General features: G+C 43.8%; 1 protein-coding gene and 1 long non-coding RNA gene across 2 annotated transcripts in view; both read left to right on the plus strand.

The window, feature by feature from the left end:
- LOC144065653 (uncharacterized) overlaps positions 1-15,229 on the plus strand; it is a 38,447-nt gene extending 23,218 nt beyond the window's left edge. Inside the window, exon 3 of the long non-coding RNA XR_013297228.1 lies at positions 359-15,229. This is a non-coding gene — a long non-coding RNA (uncharacterized LOC144065653). The remainder of the gene's footprint in view (positions 1-358) is intronic.
- Positions 15,230-15,819: 590 nt separating this feature from the next.
- LOC144065611 (uncharacterized) overlaps positions 15,820-22,846 on the plus strand; it is a 7,170-nt gene continuing 143 nt past the window's right edge. Inside the window, exons 1-3 of the mRNA XM_077588600.1 lie at positions 15,820-16,551; positions 17,001-17,357; positions 18,129-22,846. The exon at positions 18,129-22,846 is cut by the window's right edge and continues 143 nt beyond it. Coding sequence (XP_077444726.1) covers positions 16,545-16,551; positions 17,001-17,357; positions 18,129-19,030 — 1,266 coding nt within the window. The 5' untranslated portion in view covers positions 15,820-16,544 and the 3' untranslated portion in view covers positions 19,031-22,846. The remainder of the gene's footprint in view (positions 16,552-17,000; positions 17,358-18,128) is intronic.

A 22,846-nucleotide genomic window follows, 5' to 3' on the forward strand; every position in this document is an offset into this window, starting at 1 on the left:
TGTGGGAGATGGCTAATGAAAATCCCTCTGGTAAGCAGGAAGGAATGAAACTTCAATTTGACAAAAAGGCAGTCCGGCGACCTTTACAGGCAGGCGATAAAGTGCTTTTTTTGCCCGTACGCCAAAAGAAAAAAAGAAGAAAAAAAGAGAAAAAAACAGGCTCAGAAAATGTTTAGGCTGATGCCCTGTCTCGGGTTTAGGAGGAGAGTTGTATCAGGATTATGTTCGTTGGTTGAGGCAGGTTGGTGGTTCAATTTCGTCAACAGGTTGACTCTTGAGGGGGGAGGTGTTACGGGTGTCAGCCTGGGTATACATTATGCAGTAGGTTGTGTTGTTTTGTGTTTGTTTTTTTCTGCAGGTACCTGGAGCTGTGGCTCCACCCCTCTGGCAAAGCCCTGTCCAGGCCAACATAGCTGTGACTACTTTCCACTCATCACTCCTCCAATCAAGATCCACATCCTGCTCTTATTTAAAGCCTCCTATTTTTCAGTTCTCAGCTCGACTGCCTGTGATATAGATGCTGAGGCAGTGGAGTCCCTACTTTCTTCAGATAGCACCCATTGTCGAGAGATAAGTAGGTTTTTGTGTGCCCCAGCTTCACCTGATTTGTAAGTACGCTATTCATTGTTATGTTGAGTATTTATGTTGATAAAGTTAATTAATTTGGGCTCCATAGGGGGACTTGAGATAAGTTTAGACACCTCGGGGTATACATATAGTTTGTTGCACTTATACATGTAGCTTATTCCCATGTCTAGACTTCCATCAGTTCTGACAGTGGCACCCTTAGACCTAATTTCCTGTATTTTGGGGGTGTTCATTTGAACACCTGTCTGGGAGGGTGTTTTTTTACCTTTTTCATTTGAGGGTACCACTAGTATATTTTGTTTCCCATATGTTGTCCCATAGTCCAGGTTTTATGTGGGCTTGGTTGTTAATAAATTATCATTTAATGTTAATTGCCTTGTGTGTCTGTCTCCTCGTTGGCCGGGTTTTTCTGCTGTGGTAGTTGTGACTCCCTAGTACATCTTACCACCAGGGGAAGTCGTAAGAGTTTTTCATCTATTTCATATTCAATGATAAAACTAGCTTTCAGAGGATAAAATATTATTAATAAGGCGGTACCTTTACTTACGAAATTAATTGTTTCCAAGACTTTTTAGTAGTAGTAGTAGTAAGTGTACTTTATATGTAAATTCTCTCATTTGTTCCATGGTCCTCACACAACTACCAACTAAACCCTTTAAAATTAGTCAGTGTCCCAATTTCGTATGAAAGATGTGAGGAAACACAAAAATGAGAGAAAATTAAAAGGAAGTTATTTATTAATGTCTTAAAATACATTAAGCATGTGAAAATGTGCCCTGCGTGGTCGTTATAGATGGCCAGTGATTTAGCTGTTCTGCCCTCCTTGGGGAGATTAACAATATGGGTTTGATTTGAGAATTATATCTTAAATATTAAGAATTAGTATTTGGGTGTTAATGATATCAAACATGAAAACAACAATGCAGAAACGGCATTCATTCAAACAATTAGGTAAATGCAGTGGCGGGCAGTGCATTTTCTGGTAGCGCCTTCAACGTATCAATCCAACCCTCAAAAACTATTTTATGGCTATAAAACCTCTACTGCAGCCACAGCTGCGACACATAAAAAATAATCAATAAATTAATGCACAAAAATTGGGTAAAATCCACTTCCTAGCAGCATGTCATGATTAAATACAAATACTGGAGCTTTTCAGACATTAAAACCAGGCTATGGGGTGATTTTCCCGGGAAAAGACAGCGATGAACGTCAATGGCGTACGGGCAAACATTGCCCGAAAATGGGGTAAAATCCAGCCGAAAACAGCATTTATTGATAAAATACAAATACTGGAGCTTTTTAGACATCAGAACCGGGCCCGGAGTATCATTTCCCCGGTAAAAAGACAGCGATGAACATCGATACGTCCATATGTGAAATGACAAAAAATGCACTAAAATTAGGTAAAATCCACTTCCTAGCATCATTTATTGATTGAATACAAATACTGGAGCTTTTGAGACATTACAACCAGGCCAGGGGGTGATTTTTCCCGGGAAAAGACAGCGATGGACGTCAATGGTGAAACGCCAAAAATTAAACTGGGGTAAAATCCACTTCCTAGCAGCATTTTGTGATTAAATACAAACACTGGAGCTTAATTACAAACACTGGAGCTTTTCAGATATCAGAACTTGGCCCACAATTGAAATATTATTTAGGAATATAGCCATATTTGTAATTTTACTCAGCAAAAATCATTTTTACACAATATCCATCCTCCTTTCTTTCTTCCTTCTTTCCTATCGCCATCGAAGCTAATGATGAAAGTCGAGCCTGTCCTGTCATATTTCCGGCATAGTCCGTTTTGAAAATAGCATTAAATCAACACAACAATATACTATTTGCTTGTGGAGCTAAGTTAGCGCGCTGAAAGTGCCCCACATACCATTTTCCCGGCTATAACAGGCTTGCTAGCTTCGGAATTGACCGCCCTTTCTTAATGATGTCCATTTTTTTCTGGGAAAGTCCGTCTGGAAAATAGCTTTGTGAGCAAACAGAATCAATTTGTTTTTGCTTCTGCTTCTCTCGGCCATAGTGGGTGGAGTTTGCGATCTCGGCTGCCTAGGGTACTGCTTTGGCCCGCCTACTAGCCAATCATAGTTTGTGAAAGCAATGACATGTCCCAGCCAGCAAAATGCTAACGCCTATGAAAAATCATTGTGGGGTTGCCAACTCGAAATCTGATTGGTTTAAAGCAACAGTCTAGTTTAATGCAGCAGAGCCCACAAGAACTGATTGTGAAGGCTTTGAGGCAGATCTGATCTGACAACAAATAATGGCTGAAATGTGATTGGTTAAATGCTTCAATATGAAAACACACATCTGGAAGCAGTGCAACCAGGGGGAAAAGCAATGAAAGGAAGCTAACAGACCATTTGGAATAATAAGTATTGATGGACAAAATATAATATGATTCAGATATTTCTTAGGCCAGCAGAGAAGGCCTTGAAGGCCCTGACGGCCCGCCACTGCGTAAATGGTAGCTGGCTGGTTTGGATTAATTAATCGAGGGACTATGGAGGCATGGAGTGTTTTCAGTGTACGAAAGACATTCCCTGTTCTGTCCTGGGCGAGTGGAATATGCTTTGTATTGGGTCATATTGATGAATATTTACGGATTGCATAAGCATTGAACAATTGAAATTTGGATGTTAGCTCTATTCCGCACTAGACAGCTTAAATCTGGCAGGCCTTTCATGACATAAAACAAGTGCTGGAATATGGTCAACAGTAACATTTCCAAATTATCAAATATCAACCTCTGAGTAATGCAAAATTATGTATGTAGGCGGGATATCTAAGAATACATGGAATGGGCAAACCTAGAACAGGATGGAATATATATGGACCACTACTAAAAATTTAGAAGTAGAACTATTACCACCGCAATTGTATTCAAAAACAGCTAATCTGATGGCATTAACGGAGGGGTATCATTTAATGCAAACCATGGAGGTTACAATTTGTACAAATTGTTAATATTTTTTGTGTGTTTGTATGTGCGTGTTGCGGGAGAGAGCGGGAGTGAGCGGGATGGAGCGGGAGAGAGCGGGAGAGAACGGGAGAGAGCGGGAGAGCGGCAGAGCGCGGCATGAAACAAGTGCTGGAATTATTGTAAAAAATAGCACTTCCAAATTATGAAATATCAACCTCTGAGTAATGCAAAATTCTTTATGTAGACGGGTTATCTAAGAATAAATGGAATGGGCATAACTCAAACGGAATACAATATATATTGACTGCTACTAAAAAAAATTAAAGGCAAAACTATTTCCACGTCAATTCTATGTACAAACAGCTAAACTAGAGCATTAACGGAGCGTGACCGGATGATTCGCCAAAAGATGTTTCGCCGACGGACGTTTGACAGACGGACAGTACGCCGATTAAATACAAATACTCGTATTGTATATACAAATACTGGCGAATGGACGTATATAGACATTTTTTTGCCTTATCGCGACATCATCGTGACATTTTACCGAGGAATTCACTTCCCTGGGCTTGGTTCTAATGTCCAAAGAGCTCCAGTATTTGTATTTAATCATTAAATGCTGTTTTTGGCTGGATTTGACCGAATTTGAGAGCATTTTGAGCCGTTTGGCGAATGGACGTATATAGACGTTTTTTTTTGCCTTATCGCGACATCATCGCGATATTTTACCGAGGAATTCACTTCCCTGGGCTTGGTTCTAATGTCCAAAGAGCTCCAGTATTTGTATTTAATCATTAAATGCTGCTTTAGGATGGATTTGACCCGATTGCTGTCATTTCACGGCTCGGTTCTGCTACATCTGCCCGCCCAAGAGTGCTTATTCCCGAGCTGACATGCCTGCCCAAGAGTGCTTAGTCCCGGGCTGACATGGGAAATGAATCATTGTTTTTTACTATAATTTGGACTACGCCGGTGGCGGGACGGATTAAGAATCCTAACGGGCCGTATATGGCCCGCGGGCCGAGGTTGAATAACTTGTACACACACGATCCGGGGGCGGGGCGAGCGCGCGATTCCCGTTTCGGCGAAACCTCCGTTCGGCCGAATGAACGTTCGACGGAACGTCCATTCGGCGATCTGTCCGTCTGTCAAACGTCCTTTGGCGAAACGTCTTTAGGCGAATCATCCGAGTACCTTAACGGAGGTGTATAACAAAACATGGAGGTTAATTTTTTTTACAAGTGGTTAATATATTTGTGTGGGGGTGTCTGTGTTTTCAATGTGGCACAGTTTTGCCCATTATTGCATTATTGGTAATCAAAGGGGTAATCACAGCCACTGGCATGGCTGTCGCTCATGCTGACTGACGGTGGCGACCAACGGCTGCAATTGGACTTCCAAAACAAACTCCGATTTGTAAATGTGTGGCATATCTAATACATAAATTACCTATTTCCTTCAGGAATTATTTTGCTGGTAGGACAAACAATGCGGGTCATTTCCCAAGAACCCCCAGTGGATATGGCAGCCTCCACTTGTGATGAACATTTGCAAGCCACTGATTTTTGGGGCAAACGACCCAAATGGACAGACTAGTGGTTAGCGCAGCGACCTCACAGTTCTAAGATTGACTAATGAAAGCCAGGTGGATCCCGACCTTCCAGTGTGGGGTATGCATGGTGTCCTCGGGAATTCATGGTTTTTCTCCGAGTACTCCATTATTCTCCCACAAACCAAAAATATGAATGCTTGACTGGTTGAACACTCTAAATGACCCCTGGTTATGAGTGTGGGCGTGAATGGTTGTCTGTCTTCTTGTGGCTCCGAATCCACCATGGGAAGATGAAGTGTGATCGTAAAGGCCAACAGGGAGGTGTCGAAGCCAAGCTTAACCTGTTTGGGGATGTCATATACCAGACCTGCAGAGCCAGGTTCAGTGACATCACTTTCAAGCAGAAGACCACCCCAAGAGACAGGGGAGGAGGGAAAAGGAGATCGCCCAGCTCATACAAAGATGCTGACAACTCCGCAAGCCAGACCGAGCCAGAGAGAGAGGGCCTGAATGTTCTGTGGGAAGAGTTCAGGCAAAAACTATCCAGGCTTTGCAGAGCTGAACGCATCTGCAACCAAACAGAAGCAGAAAAAGAGAGCCAGCTCCTACAAGGACCCCTTCAAACATGCCAGACAACTGCTGGAGGAGAAGAAGTCTGGAAAGTTTGAGACCACAAGGGAGCTAATGGAACAGCACGTCAGAAGGCAGTACAGCAACAAACTAAGTGACGCCCCACTCGGAATACCATGGTACATACCTTGGCCCTCAACACCAACGGCTGAGTTTAACATCATGCCCCCCAAGCTCAGCGAATTTAGGCAAGCAGTGAAGAAGGAAAGGTCCTCATCAGCACCGGCCCCTAATGGAGTCCCCTTCAAGTTATACAAAAACTGCCCCCAGGTATTAAAGCTACTCTGGTACCTAATGAAAACTGCCTGGAAGAAGCAGCTCCTTCCATCGGAGTGGCAAAGGGCTGTAGCGGTCTTCATCCCGAAGGAAGCGAATTCCAAAGAAATAGGCCAATTCAGAAGCATCGCCCTGCTGAACGTAGGGGGAAGATCTTGGTAATGGTGTTAGCGAGAAGGATGTCCACCTACCTTCTAGAGAATGGCTACATCGATACCAAATGTCAAAAAGAGAAATCTCAGGCTTTCCAGGGTGCGTAGAGCAATCTGCAATGATCTGGGACCAGATCCAGAAGGCCAAGTGGGAGAACACCGACCTGCATGTCATTTGGCTCGAGCTCGCCAATACGTATGGATCGGTCCTACACCTGCTGATCAGTTACACCTTGGAGTTCTTCCATATGCCTCCCTGCATCACGAAGCTGGTAGCACTGTACTTCGGCGACCTGCAGATGAGCTTTGCCCTCCAGGAATTTACCACTGGGTAAGTGGGAATTGCAATGGGGTGCACCACATCTCCAATCCTCTTTGTGGCAGTCTTTGAGGTAATCCTCATTGGAGCAAGACAAATGGTTGGAGGAATCAAATTACCATCTGCCCAGAGAACACCTCCATTGAGGAGCTACATGGACAACATCACCAATCTCCTTCAGACAGCAGCATGCACATCTCGACTGCTGAAGAGGATGGGCGAGTTGACATCATGGACCAGAATGAAGATCAAATCCTTTAAATCCCGTAGTCTGTCACTCAAAAGAGCAGTCAGAAATGACAATACCACCTTTATTGTCAGGGGAGAAAGAATCCCCCTCCTCTCTGAGCAACCCATCAAAAGTCTAGGGTGGCAGTACACCGCAGAGCTGTCTGATAAACAGATGGAGAGCACCATCATGAGACAACTTAGTGATGGCCTGTCAAGGATTGACCAGAGCCAACTCCCCGAAAAGTTCAAGGTCTCTTGCTACCTATTCATACTCTACAGAAGGGTAATGTGTCCCTTGAAAATATGCACAATCTCATCCACTGTGAGCAAGATGGATGGAAAAGCCAATTCATTCATCAGAAAGTGGTTAGGTCTACCACGGTGCCTTTCCGAAACGGGCCTCTTTGGAAGGAATATAACTGCCACTGCAGTCTATCAGTCTGGGCTACAGGGAAGAGAAGTATAGGCTTGATCTTGAGCTAAGAGAGTTCACTGACCAGTCAGTAAGGACAATATCGAGGTTCCCACTGGCCGGAGGTGATACGTCCAGGCCGAGGTTGACCAAGCCATCAATATACTGCAGCATCAGGAGATCATGGACAGAGTCCAGGCAGGAAGAGCTGGGCTAGGATGGGGAGAAGCACCACGATTCTGGTCCAGAGCTAACCGTAAGGAGAGGAAGGAGATGGTAGTGGCGGAGGTGACAAGGACAGGGGAAGAGCGCTATAAGATGAAGGCTGTGTCGCAGGGCCGACAAGGAAGCTGGACAACCTGGGAGGGAGTGTTCAACTGAACCATCTGTTGGTCCGACCTGTGGAAGATCCCGCAGGCAAAGATCATCTTCCTCATTCACCTACCACACGTTTCCCTGTCCTCGTAACCCCCACCAATGGTTCGGGAATGAGGTATGCTGCACACTTTGCAACGCTCCCAATGCTAGCCTCCAGCATATCTTGTCAGGCTGCAAGACTGCTCTTTCTCACGGGCAGTATAGATGGCGCTATGACCTGGTCCTGAGGAAACTAGCTGAAGTGCTGATGGGATGCCAACAGAGCAATACAAATTCACCACCTGCAGAGATCCACGCCAACTTCGTCACGGAAGGGGGGGGGAGATACACCAGGCCAAGAGAATCACTAATGCCCTTTTCCCATGGTCAGGAGCGGGACATGAGGGTTGACCTCAATAGGCAGTGCCAATTCTCCACGGACATCATCACCACATCACGCCGCCCGGACATTGTGGTGTGGTCCTCCAATGCAAGAGAACTAGCAGTACCATTAGAGGAGGGGATTGAGGCTGCCTTCGAGGGCAAGAATGCCAAATACATGGTGCTGGCAGCTGAGTGCCAGGAAATTGGCTGGAAGTGCACCATCTACCCAGTCGTGGTTGGCTGCCGAGGCTACGTCGGTCTGTGAACAAGACACCTCCTGAGGGACGCAGGAGTGACTGGAAGCAACATGAAAGGCCATAAGAGAGCTGGCAAAAGAGGCATAGAAAGGCACCTTTTGGCTCTGGCTTAGGAGGAAGGACAGGAGCTGGGGAACCAACAGCTAACCCCAACAACGGCTGCAGGAGACAACAGCTATCAGAAGCAGGGGGTGACAGGGCGATGTCTCGGTCACTGCTCCGCCACCAGGAGATGTTCCAGGATTAAAGGAGCAAAACATCAATGAACTCTGGCTTCTGGCTGATGATCAGCCCCGCGGGCAACAGAGGAGGTGCAACAGGCAGCAATGCCAAGCAGGACAAACCAAACAACTGCTTTAAATATGCAACGCGGTGCATATTATTGAATAAATTTGGAGTCCTCGATTAGCATGCATTCTAGAAGTTATGTGGTTTAGTGGCTTAAAGGGCACAGTCATAGCCAGGCTTAGAATAGTAATCCTTGCGAACAGTGGGAGTTGGTGGTTCAATTCTATTATGAAATATACATTTATGCATTTGTTTCAATTTTAGACAATAATAGTATACAAGAGGCAAGTTTGTCTATAGGACGAATTGAAAAACATGTACACACAATGACAATAATATGCAATTTATTGATAATGTGTTTAATTTGGGACAATAATAGTATAAAAGGGGCAAGTTTGTCCATACCAGGGGTGGGCAAACTTTTTGACTTGCGGACCAGAACGGATACTAAAATTTGACAGACGGGCCGGGCGAGGAGCATTTGGACACGTAATGTAATTTATCAAACCTGGGGATTGAAATGTAAGAAAAACGACACAATTGAAGGTGAAAATGTATTTTCAATTTTACTTTCAACATTAAGAACATTATTATTCAACGAAAGAAAGCAGTCTTTAAATTGAGAGTGATGGGTGGCATGTTAATTAAGCTACTGTACTCCTGCTGTGCGTACCAGTGCAAGTTGCTATTTTTAACACAGTAGAGTAACTCACATTTCAGTGGGAACTATGTTGTTGTTCTCAAAGTTACACTCCAACAAAGGTCTAGACTAGTGCGTCATCTATCAGGGAAATGAGGGTATTGCAGGGCAAAGGGAAATGAATGAAGTCATTGATTTTTACAATAATTTGGACAACGTCGGCGGGCCGGATTAAAAAGCCTAATGGGCCGAATATGGCCCGTGGGCCGTAGTTTGAAAAACATGTACACACAACCCCAGTAATATGCAACTTATTGATATATTTGATATAAGATATTTAGATATTAATGCTCTGACATTGTCAATGCAATCAATGACAAACTCTCTCTCTCATGATTATAATTTTGAGAGCAAGCGAATCCGGGAGCGAGTGAGACAATCTGGCGACGAATAACATGTACACACATGCCAATAATATGCAACTTATTGATAATTTTGATATTAGATATTTAGATATTAATGCTCTGACATTGTTAATGCAATCAATGACAAACTCTCAAGATTATAATTTTGAGAGTGAGAGATTACCTGGTTGATCGCTTTCAACAGTAAACTCTCTTTCTCTCTCTCTCATGATTATAATTTTGAGAGTGAGCGATTACCTGGTTGATCGCTTTCAACAGTAAACTCTCTCTATCCCTCTCTCTCTCATGATTATAATTTTGAGAGCGAGCGAATCTGGCGACGGATTGTCCGTCGACGAAACGTCCGGTCATGCACTCCCCTGACCCACCAGACCAGAAGCAACTCCCCCCCCCCCTGTTTCTCCTCCTCTTCCTCCCCCTCTTCCACCGGTTTCTGCATTACTGTCGATCAGGTAATAAAACAGCTAAAGAAGATCGAGGCAAGGAAGGCTACCGGTCCAGATGGCCTTAGCTCCAGACTGCTGAGAGACTGTGCGGATCAGCTTGGCAAAGTGATTCTGCATATTTTCAACCTCAGCCTCAGTCTGCAGAAGGTCCCCACCTTGTGAAAAACTTCCTGTGTGGTCCCAGTTCTAAAGACTGTGAACCCCAGGGAGCCAAACCACTTCAGGCCGGTAGCATTAACCTCTCACCTGATCAAGACATTGGAGAGAATCATCCTCAATCACCTCGGCCCCCTGATGAATCCAGAGCTGGACCCTCTGCAGTTTGCCTATCGTCCAGGCATTGGTGTGGAAGATGCTACCACCTACCGGATGCACAGGTCTCTTTCACACCTGGAGAACACGGGAAGCACGGTGAGAATGATGTTTTTTTACCTCTCCATGCTTTCAACACCATTCAGCCGGTCCTACTGAGAGGGAAACTGGAAGAGGCTGGAGTAAGGAACCACCTAGCCGCATGGATCATAGACTTCCTCACTGACAGACCACAATATGTGAGACTCCAGGACTGTACATCTGATGTGGTAGCTTGCAGCACGGGGGCCCCACAAGGCGCAGTGCTCTCCCCACTCCTCTTCTCCCTCTACACATCAGACTTCAAACATAATACAGACACCTGCCACCTCCAGAAGTTCTCTGACGAAGCAAAGCAAAAGCAAAAAGTACAAAGCAAATCAAAGTCAATGGGATCATTAAGAATCACCAAATCATTAATACAGAAAGCAGCAAAAACACAAAACGAGCTACGAGTTTCAGTAGCAAAAACGGATAGACTCAAAAAGACATAAAGTTGGACAAAAACTGGAACCACACACAGGAAGTCTTCCACGAGATGGGGAACTTCTGCAGACTGTGACCGAGGTAGAGAATATGCAGTCACTCTTCCAAGCTTATCCGCACAGTTCCTCAGTAGTCTGGAGCTGAAGAAAACAGCAGCAGGGCAGAACTCCTCGGCTCCGTTGCTGGTAAGTGCCGACAGCTCTTCCATCTTACCCCACGATGGAATGGTTGGTCAGAAGCGTTGCCTCTTCTCCCGGCTCTTTAGTCCAGCTCCGAAACTCCGGCGGCACCGAGGTGTTGCTCCTTCTGCGTATTGTAACAGCTAGTCCCATGTGTGTGACAGCGTAGGCATGCCTGAATGGTTCCAAAAAAGAAGTAGCCGAAAGAAGCTAGGCTAACAGAACAAGGAAAGTTGTAAAAACATCAAAGTAAAAAGTATAAAGTACAAAGTAAAGTAAAAAGGAATGTATTAAGAAATATTAAATTGTAATAAAAAAAGATAGAAGGGCTGTAAAACACGAAAAACATAAGAGTGTACAGAGCTACTGCCACTGGGTCCCACGTGAATATGATTTTAGTGCACTTTTTTGCCGCATCTCTTTTGTGTATAACAGATCTACGAGCACTGGGCGGAGCGTTGAATCGTTAGTACGAGAAGTATATATTTCTTCTCGTTGGCAAGTGGTCGTGCGTTATCCTATTGTGAGGACATTTGTGTGCATCATTTTCGGAATATTTTGACGGGAATTCAAAAGCAAACAGCCCATCGATAGTGAAAGTCAGGGTGGAGACGGGGCAAACAGCCAACCCAGCCGGGAGAAGAAAGGTATAAAAATGTAAAACAAAATTTGAATTACGTTTAGTGTAAGGTTTTATTAAACTTATTTTTGAGTGTGTCTGCATCGTAATCCAAGTTCATTTAAATTTGTTTGTTATATTACAATTCACCGATGCAAAAAAAATCCCACACTCAGACCCGTTCCCCCCTCTATGTCCCTCTCTCTCTACCCTGCATGTAATCCATTCTTTAGTTCTATTAAACACATTTTAGTAATATTAAACCACTACTGATGTTGAATTAGAATAAATAAACATCATTTTCCAATCCAATATCCTGTTTTTGGTGTTTTTTCAGAGGGTTGGGACAAATTAATTTGTTTTTAGTTCATTTCAATGGGAAATGTTCGTTCGAGTTACGAGAATATCAACATACGAGCTCAGTCTTGGAACGAATTAAGCTCGTATCTCGAGGTACCACTGTACTCTCTGAACATTCAAATTCACATACTAATATATTAATTTATTCATTTTCCTCTTAGAGTTTTAAATCTTAGCAAATAACACTTCTTTTGTCACAGATACAGACTCAAAGAGACAATGTAAAGTTGGACAAAAACTGGAACCATACACAGGAAGTCTTCCACAAGATGGGGAAATTCTGCAGACTGGGACCGCAGGTAGAGAATATGCAGACTCACTCTTCCAAGTATTTCCACACAGTTCTTCAGTAGTCTGGAGCTGAAGAAAACAGCAGCAGAGCAGAACTCCTTGACTCCGCTTCCGGCCTGGTAAGCGCCGACAGCTCTTCCATCTTATCAGGGAGGGATCTCACTTTCCCCATAATAATAGATGGAATGGTTGGTCAGAAGTGTTGCTTCTTCTCCCGGCACTTTTGGCGTCTGACACCTGGCTCAATGGAGTTTCATGTGGGTGTCTAGTAGTTGCTGCCTCTTCCTTTATCATTCGTACCTGATGTTGAGTGCAGGAAGCTGATATGGCCTGTCTCATGTCACCAAGCGCACAATTCTGTCCACTCATTAAGGCCAAGAACTTCATTAGCCATGGACTTCCTCCCCTCGCCAGAGGAGGGGGTTGTTCAGTCAATGCAGCCACATCTCTAAGAACAAGATGATCATATATCATGCCTCCTCCCTGAGGGCGGAGGGAAAACATACCTCCAGATGTAGTTTGCACCAGCTGCGTGCTGGGCTTCGGTCTCCGCCTGATTGTCCTCTTTGGTCTTTCGTCCGCCCCACTGTTACGTGGGCGGAGGTGATGAGAAATCTGGAATTTGGTAGAGCCTGTCTGTACATGTCTACACCCTCTGGAATGTCTGAATCACTGTCTCAGTCATGATCTGATCGTCGATTAGCATCCTCAAACAGTTTAAGATGGTCCGTCAACTCACCTTTTCCTTTCTTACTACGTTTTTTCCTTCCTCTTTCTGTCAAGTCACTTCCTCTCTCCACTTCTGTTCTCAATAACGTCGGTCCCTCTCTGCCTCACGTCTCGCCATTTCTTCTACTTCTGTTTCGGTCATTCCTTTGTCATCATCGTTCTCTCGGTCCAGGTCAAGTCTAGTCCTGGGAGTCGATGATCCCCTTGGTGTCCGTCCCATGGTTAAATCAGTCAAGTCAACGTTGGACTGTTTTGTTATATTTTTCGTGTATTCAAGATTAAATGCCGTCTTTATGAGATCTTTTGCCTCAAAGGACATGGGTTCCTCCTCATTCTCAACGTCAAAGATCAAACGTCTACCTAAAGTCACTAAGGGTGCTTGTAGAGAAGCACCATAATGTCTTGTCGAAGCTTGATGCTATTTATGTCTAAAATGCCTTTCCTATTCCTGCATCCTCACCCTCTTGCTACTGTGACAACGAAAATTCCCGAATACGGGATGAATAAAGTTATCCAATCGAATCCAATCCAATCTTATCCAATAATTCAGTGGAGGTGCGGAAGGGACAGTAAGGGGCGTCCAAGACAAAGCTGGTTTAGGAGGGCTAGGAGGATCCACTGTAGGTAATGTAGGATAAATGCCACCAGAGGGCGTCCCAGATTACCTGATTATTGTAATGTATTATTAATGCCACCAGAGGGCCTCACAGTACCACCTGATTTTTCAGAAGCAAATATCTTGGCCTTTTCCATAGCCCGTTGGCGCCTCACCGTGGCCAAAGCTGTTTACACAATTACCAGGTTATGTACTGTCAATATATGCTGTTCCAATTCCTCCTTCGTTTGTATTGGGCCACACCTCCACCTACTCGCCTCCTCCTTTCGCTTTTGTAGTTCTGCCTTTTTAGCTGTGACGTCACGCTCTATTTTTGCAAACTGATGGACAAACCATTCATATTCCATTCGCTCTTTTGACCAGTGAAATGTAAATTTCCTTTCAACGTACAAAATTGTTTCTCCAACTCACGTCTAGCCTTAGCTTGTTTTTTTACTTTCCACACCACTCAGAACCTGTGTCTACACATCTCCGTACAAACTCATTGGTACCCGGACTTTTCGTCGACGGACACTTCGTCGCCGGACGCTTCGTCCCCGGATGTTTCGTCGACAGTTCGTCGATGGACAATTCGTCACTGGATTTGTCGCCGGACTCGCGAACGATTGTTTTGTTGCATAAATAATTTGTTGAAAGTGATCAACCAGGTAATCTCTCGCTCTCAAAATAATAATCATGAGAGAGTTTTTACTGTTGAAAGCAATCAATCAGGTAATCTCTCTCAATAATGAGAGAGAGTTTTTACTTCAGATTGTTTAAAGGAACTTTGCCATTAAAATAAAAGGCTATAAAAAATATTTTATAAAAAATGGCTTGTAGGTACTGTACTCTGTACACTGTAATCAGTGACTATCCTAACCTTAACCACTATCACCTAGCCTGCGAAGATCTAAAGAAAAAAAGCCTTACTATTTATGGTCATTTATTTTGAGGAATTCTAACTGATAGACAGGTGTGCAAATACTGATTTGCAGCGGAATCACGCAAATAAATCGCAAAAAAAGTCATACATTTTTCCTTTTTGGATTATCTCTCTCACAGTGGACATGCACCTACGATGTACATTTCTAAGTGAGAGAACTTGCAATACAGCAAGGTGTTGAAATACTTTATATGGTCATTTTTATTAAACAAATAAAAGTCTTAGTTTACTTTTAGCCCGCGACGACGCCAGACAGCTCGCCGAACAGACACATCGAGACTATTAGTATATTAATTGTAATTTCTTGTAAACTGTGTGTGTATATGTGACATGATAAAGGGTTTAATTTATTAACGATCGCATGTTGGGGATGTTTGGATTGGATGGATATCAATATTCAATTATTGATGCCTTGATGTTGGTACTCGGACGTTTCGTCGAAAGACGTTTGGTTTAATTTATTAACGATCGCATGTTGGGGATGTTTGGATTGGATGGATATCAATATTCAATTATTGATGCCTTGATGTTGGTACTCGGACGTTTGGTCGAAAGACGTTTGGTCCCCGGACGTTTGGTCGACTGGACGTTTGGTCGACCGGACGTTTGGTCACCGGGTTGTTACTGTTGAAACCAGCTCTCAAAATTATAATCATGAGAGAGAGTGAATTTAATATCTAAATATTTAATATCAAAATATCAACAGTAAACCAAACGTCCCACCATAACGCACTCGGAACAGAAAAAACTAATTTAAATTAACTTGGATTAATTATACAGACACACTAAAACATACGTTTAATATAACTTTACACAAAACTGAATTCTAATTTTGTTTAATTTTTTTACCGTTGTTCTCCGGGTTGACTCTACCCGGACGTTCAGCGGGAGTTTTTAAAAGGAACGCAATCGTTTGTTTTTGCCTTCCCTTCAAAATATTTCGAAAATGACGCGCACAAATGTCCTCACAATATGATAATGTGTAACCACTTGCCAGCTTGTCAGGGTGCCTCTTTTCTACAAAATCAGAAAACTCTTGCCACTTCGGCAGCATGTCTTTGATATCCTTTGTACCCAGGCGGCCCCTCTCATCCACCTACTCCTCGCTACTGAGTTCCCGCAACAAATGTTCACTCTCCTGGAGCTTGATTGAATCCTGTGTCATCAGTTCTTCGTGGTGCTCGGCGATTAGATCATTCACATCTGCCTCATTAACCTCCAGTCCCAAGAAATTTCCAAGTGACACGATATCATCCATGACAACGAGCAAGCTCTGTGACACGGGAAAATGCAAGCTCCGCCCAGTGCTCGTAGATATCTGTTATACACAAAAGAGATGCAGCAAAAAAGACAGTGCGCTGTAATGATAAACAGCCTCTCGCATCATGGCCACCTGGTTTTCTCGCATCTCAATTTTTTTCTCGTATCTAGAGATAATGATTTGCTCGAAATTTTCTTCGTATCTCGAGCATCTCGTAGGTAGAGCTGCTCGTATGTAGAGGTACCACTGTACCTCAGCTGACTGGCGACCAGTCTAGGGTGTATGTAATATCCCTTTCGCCCTAAATCAGCTGGTATACAACGCTTGCTTCAGAAACGGAACGCGCAGTACGGAAGATAAATAAATGAATGAGTGAAAAAAAGGGAACAAAAAACGAGAGCAAAAAAATATAAATATAAAAAAGTTGGGATTGTCCCTTCAATATAAGCTGATTTTTCTACACGTGATCTTGGTCCTTAAAGAATTGGGTTATTAGAGAAACTCAAATTGTTTAGATTTATTATGTAATATATTTTAATAGCTCTTGGTCAGCTATGACGTCATCAACACTCGCCGTCCGGTAACATTGCTTTTGACCTGTTATTCCTTTCGTTTAGTTTGAGGAAGATCCACTTTCAATCTCCCTTTGGACCCATTAAGAAGTCCACTGAATTGTGTCAGCTATATCAGGACACGCCAACAACCGTTCAATCTCGCTTTAAATCGTTTGGATTTATGTTGAAACTTCGCGGCCTGGTTAGCTTAGCCTACCCTAGTTAGTCGATAGTCGGGATCAACGCATTGGAGGAGATAGCAGACATTAAACCCAAATATGTCAGGTGAGTTGACTTTTGACTCAGTTGTCTCGCAAATACAATACAATTGTAATGTTTACAGAAACAGGGACGATGTTTAACTTGTGCGGGTTTTTCCATTCACTTTAAATATGTTCGTGTTGAATTGTGCTCTACTAAGCTCACAGAATTGAATGAATTGTACTGGGAGAGACCATCCAGACAACGGCTAGATCTGAGCATTAATTTTGTTGTCATATTAGCATTATTTTTTATCACCCACGAATAAAGAATCCAATATTAATAGACTGTTTCTGTTTGCGCCTTACTGATTGAAATGTTGTCAAGTCATTTGAAATACTACTTTTTGTTTAGTGGACGACAACAAGATGCAAATGGTTACAAAATCATTTTTGGAGGATTAATTATGAAACCGTAAATGATTTTGGGGACACAAGATTGCAAATGTAAAATATTGGGTCTTGGTCTTCCAGATGTCAATCAAAAGCATTGCCCCGAGGGCCAAGAGTCTGCTTGCAACAAAGAAGAGGAGGAACGATATGTGCACATTAAAGAGGAGCAGGAGGAGCATTTCATCACAGTTGGGAACGCCTACAATGAGGAGCAGCAGCATCCCCTCATTAATGTAGAGGCAGTCCCTCCATATGTTAAAGAGGAGGACATCCCCATGTGGACATTTGAGCCCTCAAAGAGTGAAAATAAAGGTCCAAGTGAGGAGCGCAGAGAGGCGGAGCCTCCGAGTGGGAGCAGCTCGACAGAAAGTTCCGAAGCAGACAACCTCATGGCTCCACCATCAGCTAGCGATGACGCTACATCACACTCGCTGTTCTGTGCGTATTGTGGGATGTTATTTTCTTTGTTTTGAAAGATCTGGTGAAACAAGTGTTAACAAAATTATAGGCCAGACATTATTGAAGCTTCCATGACCAGTTCTCTTTATTGGCTCGAAAAAGGCAAGATTCCCGTTCTGGCTCCATTTCTTAAAGCATTCGTTGCCTCCACCCAAAGTGTGTGTTAACCTAAACATTTGTTGAGGATGTCTAGACAAGCCAGGAATTATCAAATTACTAAAAGCTTCACAACTGCCAGGACATAGCTAAATTGTTTATACAAAAAAAAAACACAGAGTTACCTGCTGTTTTTCACACATTGTTGTGAAGCCTTTGCCCAGACAAAATGATCAAATTAGTGGCTATCACTTTGGTACACAAACCGTTAAGTTAATTTTGATCGCAAATAATTCATAACAGTATCAGGGTAGTAACTGCTTTTTCAGTAAGACTGATGTGGAACTGTCATTTGGTAGCTTTCAGTTTATCCGTTCAGTCCCCTTGAAATTGTGTTTCTTATCCACGTTGTTCGACCATATGGCTCAGTTCATCCATCATTTCGAATAATGTAGATACAGGATCTGTTTACGCACTTTCACTACCACTGTGCATAGTTGTCAGCCGATTAGTGTATCGTTGTGAATGGTGCTAGAGCCTAAAATGCAATTGTTAGCGCACTCACAGCCTACTTTCTTGGCCAGTCCAACAATGCGGCCTGCTAGTTGGATAAACAGTCCATCAAATATCTTTTTTTTCTCTTGCGTCTTGCAGGCCTCAGAAAATACTGTGGTCCTGAGTGGCGTCAGCCAGCGTCCGCTGTCATAAAAAAAGAATTGGAGCTCACCCAGATTACGCAGGAGGAGCCAGAGCGCCATCAACGCCAAGAGCGAAAATACCATCTTGCAATCAAAACAGAGGAGGAAGAACAGCTGTCATTCATTAAAGAGGAAGAAGGTATCAGGAGGTCAACTATCAGGAGTGAAGATGGTCCGAGAGAGGCCAGCAAAGGGGCGGAGCCTATGAACTCCAGCAGCTCAACAGAAGGATGGCAACTAGAGGAATTTATTGCTCCGTTATCAGACAGTGAGGATGTCGCTTCACACTCTCCTTATGATGATGATGATGATGATGATGATGATGAAAGTCATAAGAAAGCCCACAGTGATTACACACTTTGCAAATGCTCTCAGTGTGGGAAAACATTAGCTAATAAGTCTAATTTGAAAATACATATGAGAAGCCACACTGGTGAGAAACCCTTTACCTGTTTAGTTTGTGGTCAAAGATTTGCTTTGAAGGGAAACTTAAAAAAGCACACAAGAATCCATACTGGTGAAAAACCATTTTCGTGCTCGGTTTGTGGTCAATCTTTTACACAGAATGTAAACTTAAAGAGTCACTTTATAATCCACACTGGTGAAAAACCTTTTTCTTGTGCAGTGTGTGGTCAAACCTTTGCTTTAAAGCAACGCTTAAAAAGGCACACTACAACACACACTGGTGAAAAACCATTTTCCTGCTCATTTTGTGGCCAAGGTTTTGCTTTTAAGGGAAACTTAACAAAGCACACAAGAACCCATACTGGTGAAAAACCTTTTCCCTGCTCTGTTTGTGGCCGTGCATTCTCAACCAACCAGAACTTAAAAATGCACACAAAAACACACACTGGTTAAAAAAAAACATTGTCTTACCCAGTTTGTGACCAAAGATTCAGTGTGAAGGCATACTAAAAGATCACTGGTTTTGAGTTTTCCTGCTCGGTTTGTTGCCGAAGATTGATTCCTCAGGTTAAACTTAAATGTGTTAATGTATGAAACGGTGGAAGTTGGCAGCTTTGCTTCATCCCTGATGGCTTTAACTGTTTGTGGTTGCCAGACGAATGTATTCTGTGGAACTCCTCAAATCCTGTTGAGGATTTGCGCTTTTGGTTTTATATATACACGTGTGCTTTGTCAAATCCTTGTCCATTTAGAGTTTTAGACTATTGTCAAGAGTACTGGTTCACTAGATTTAATTCGCCTATCAGGTAACTACGTGGAATGATCCTCGACGTGGATGAACTTGCAAAAAAAAATCACTTTCTTTTCAATTTGTCATGTAATTAACGATAGTTTATACATTTTTATCTTGCGTTTTTTAAAAATATTTTTTTAAAAATTATATTGCCTGTTGCATTTCTGAAACTGCTCTGAAAGTAGGCAAAAGTAGAATGTAGTGAAAAAGATCACATGATATCATTTGATGGATTAGTTAGATGACCGACAATGTAATGACATTTTCATAAAAAATACATTTTCATGATTTTATCAATATTTCAAAAATGTATTGGGGCGGCCCAGCGGCTGAGTGGTTAGCGCGTTGGCCTCACGGTAGCACGGTGGGGGACCTGCATTCAAATCCAGGTCGGTCCACTTGTGGGGAGTTCTGCGTGGGTTTTCTCCGGGTACTCCGGTTTCCTCCCACATTACAAAGATATGTATAGTAGGCTGATTGGACACTAGATCACCTGTGTCAAAGTGGCGGCCCGCGGGTCAAATCTTGCCCACCGCATCATTTTGTGTGGCCCGAGAAAGTAAATGATGAGTGCCAACTTTCTGTTTTATGATGAAATTCAAATGAAGATTGTAGATTATTTCCTGTTTCCTCATTTTAAATCAATAATTGCAAACAATTTGTACTAATTTGAATGTCCAAAAATGATCTATCGATTAGCACGATCGAGAAAGCTGTCAATTTATTAATTGATTATTTTTGGCAGCCTAGTTGGAAGACATAACGGCCCTCCGGATGTAATCGAAACTACCATGTGGCCCGCGACAAAAAATGAGTTTGACACCCCTGCTCTAAATTGCCCCTAGGTATGAATGAGTGAGCATGAATGGTTGTTTGCCTTCCTGTGATTGGCTGGTCACCAATTCAGGGTGTCCTCTGGCTTGAAGTCAGCTGGGATAGGCTCCAGCACCCCCCGCAACTCTAGTGAGGATAAAGCGGTTCAGAAAACGAGATGAGATAAGACAAAAATGTATCTAGCTCACTGGCTCACAAATGAGTTTCTTTTTAAGGAGTTCTTTGTGTACAGTGGGGCAAATAAGTATTTAGTCAACCACCAATTGTGCACGTTATACTACTTGAAAAGAATAGTGAGGCCTGTAATTGTCAACATGGGTAAACCTCAACCATGAGAGACAGAATGTGGAAAAAAAACTGAAAATCACAGTTTGATTTTTAAAGAATTTATTTGCAAATCATGGAGGGAAAATAAGTATTTGGTCAATACCAAAAGTTAATCTCAATACTTTGTTATGTAGCCTTTTTGGCAATAATGGAGGCCAAAGGTTTTCTGTAACTCTTCACAAGCTTTTCACACACTTGCTGGTATTTTGGCCCATTCCTACATGTAGAGCTCCTCTAAAGCAGTGATGTTTTGGGGCCGTCGTCGTCTTCCTCTTCTTTTTCACCTCAGGCACCTGAGTATTACCCTCAGCAGCGCTAGAGCTGCCACTGGAACGCGGATCAGTTCATCCAGGGAGTTGCCCAGGCCGCGATGGTAGCGTCCGGTCATTAAGGCCGGACAGCGGAGCCATAGATGTTCAGACGATTCAGTTTCCTCGTCGCACAGGCGGCAGCAATCCGAGTCGGATTTCCCCGTAAGGTGGAGCCAATGGCGGAGCAGGGGGTGGTGTCCACTGCGGAAACTAATATGGTCCGTGCGGTCTCCTTTCAGTAGGGCAAGTTCTTCCGCTGAGACTTTCGTAGTGTAGGCCTGCAAAAGGCAGGGGTGGGAGAGGGGGTAGAGCGATCTTCATGTTGGATGATGGCGCGTCTTGTGGCTGCGTTCAGGGAGGTGTGGATTTGGTCATCTTACGAGCCAAGTTTAGCTAGCGCATCGGCCAGGTCCTTACCACATATGTTGCAGTGGCCCGGGATCCACAGTAGCTGTAGCTTGACCGACTGCATCACAGACTATATTAATTTCTGTGTTGAGAACATTCTACCCTCCAAGAAGGTCCGTTGTTTCTCCAACAATAAGCCATGGGTCACCAGGGATCTAAGGGCCCTCCAGAACAAGAAGAAGACGGCTTTTAGGTCTGGGGAGAAAGATAGTCTGAAAATGGTCCAGAAGGAGCTGAAGAGAGAGATAAGGAAAGGAAAGACCATATACAGGAGGAAGCTGGAGAAACAACTCCAGAGAGGCAAGAGGTCTGGAGAAGCTTGAGGACCATTTCGGGCCATGGAGACAAAGTGAGAGAGACCCGGAGACAGGGAGTGGGCCAATGAACTGAATCCGTTCTTTAACAGATTCAGTCCTGCCCCCACTCCCCTGACCCACCAGACCAGAAGCAACTCTCCCCCCTCGTTCTCCTCTTCCTCCCCCTCTTCCACCGGTCTCTACATTACTGTCGATCAGGTGATAAAACAGCTAAAGAAGATTGAGGCAAGGAAGGCTACCGGTCCAGACGGCCTCAGCTCCAGACTACTGAGAGAGTGCAGATCAGCTTGGCAAAGTGATTCTGCATATTTTCAACCTCAGCCTCAGTCTGCAGAAGGTCCCCACCTTGTGGAAAACTTCCTGTGTGGTCCCAGTTCCAAAAACTGCAAACCCCAGGGAGCCAAACCACTTCAGGCCGGTAGCATTAACCTCTCACCTGATCAAGACATTGGAGAGGATCATCCTCAATCACCTCACCCCCCTGATGAATGCAGAGCTGGACCCTCTGCAGTTTGCCTATCGTCCAGGCTTTGGTGTGAAAGATGCTACCACCTACCTGATGCGCAGGTCTCTTTCACACCTGGAGAACACGGGAAGCACTGTGAGAATGATGTTTTTTGAACTGTCCAGTGCATTCAACACCATTCAGCCGGTCCTACTGAGAGGGAAACTGGAAGAGGCTGGAGTAAGGAACCACCTAGCCGTTTGGATCATCGACTTCTTCACGGACAGACCACAATATGTGAGACTCCAGGACTACGTCTGATGTGGTAGCTTGCAGCACGGGGGCCCCACAAGGCACAGTGCTCTCCCCACTCCTCTTCTCCCTCTACACATCAGACTTCAAACATAATACAGACACCTGCCACCTCCAGAAGTTCTCTGACGACACCGCTATTGTTGGACGAGTGACGGACGGGAACGACCTGGAGTACAGGGGAGTCATCACAGCCTTTGTTAACTGGTGTAGGCAAAACCACCTCTACACCAACACCAGTAAGACAAAGGAAATTGTCATCGACTTTCGGAGGAATCCTCAACAGACCACTCAGGTGAACATCCAGGGTACAGACATTGAAATCGTGGAGAATTTGAAGTACCTGGGTGTTCACCTCAACAACAAACTAGACTGGTCCACAAACATAGATGTTGGGGATGCGGGAGCGAGGAGAGGGTCATGAACAGGCTGAATAAGCTGGTCAGGAGGGCCAGCTCTGTTCTGGGCTGTCCTTTGGACTCTGTGGAGGAAGTGGGAGAGCGGAGAATGCTGACCAGGATG

This window comes from Stigmatopora argus, chromosome 20, assembly GCF_051989625.1.
Source record: "Stigmatopora argus isolate UIUO_Sarg chromosome 20, RoL_Sarg_1.0, whole genome shotgun sequence".
Lineage (NCBI taxonomy): Eukaryota > Metazoa > Chordata > Actinopteri > Syngnathiformes > Syngnathidae > Stigmatopora > Stigmatopora argus.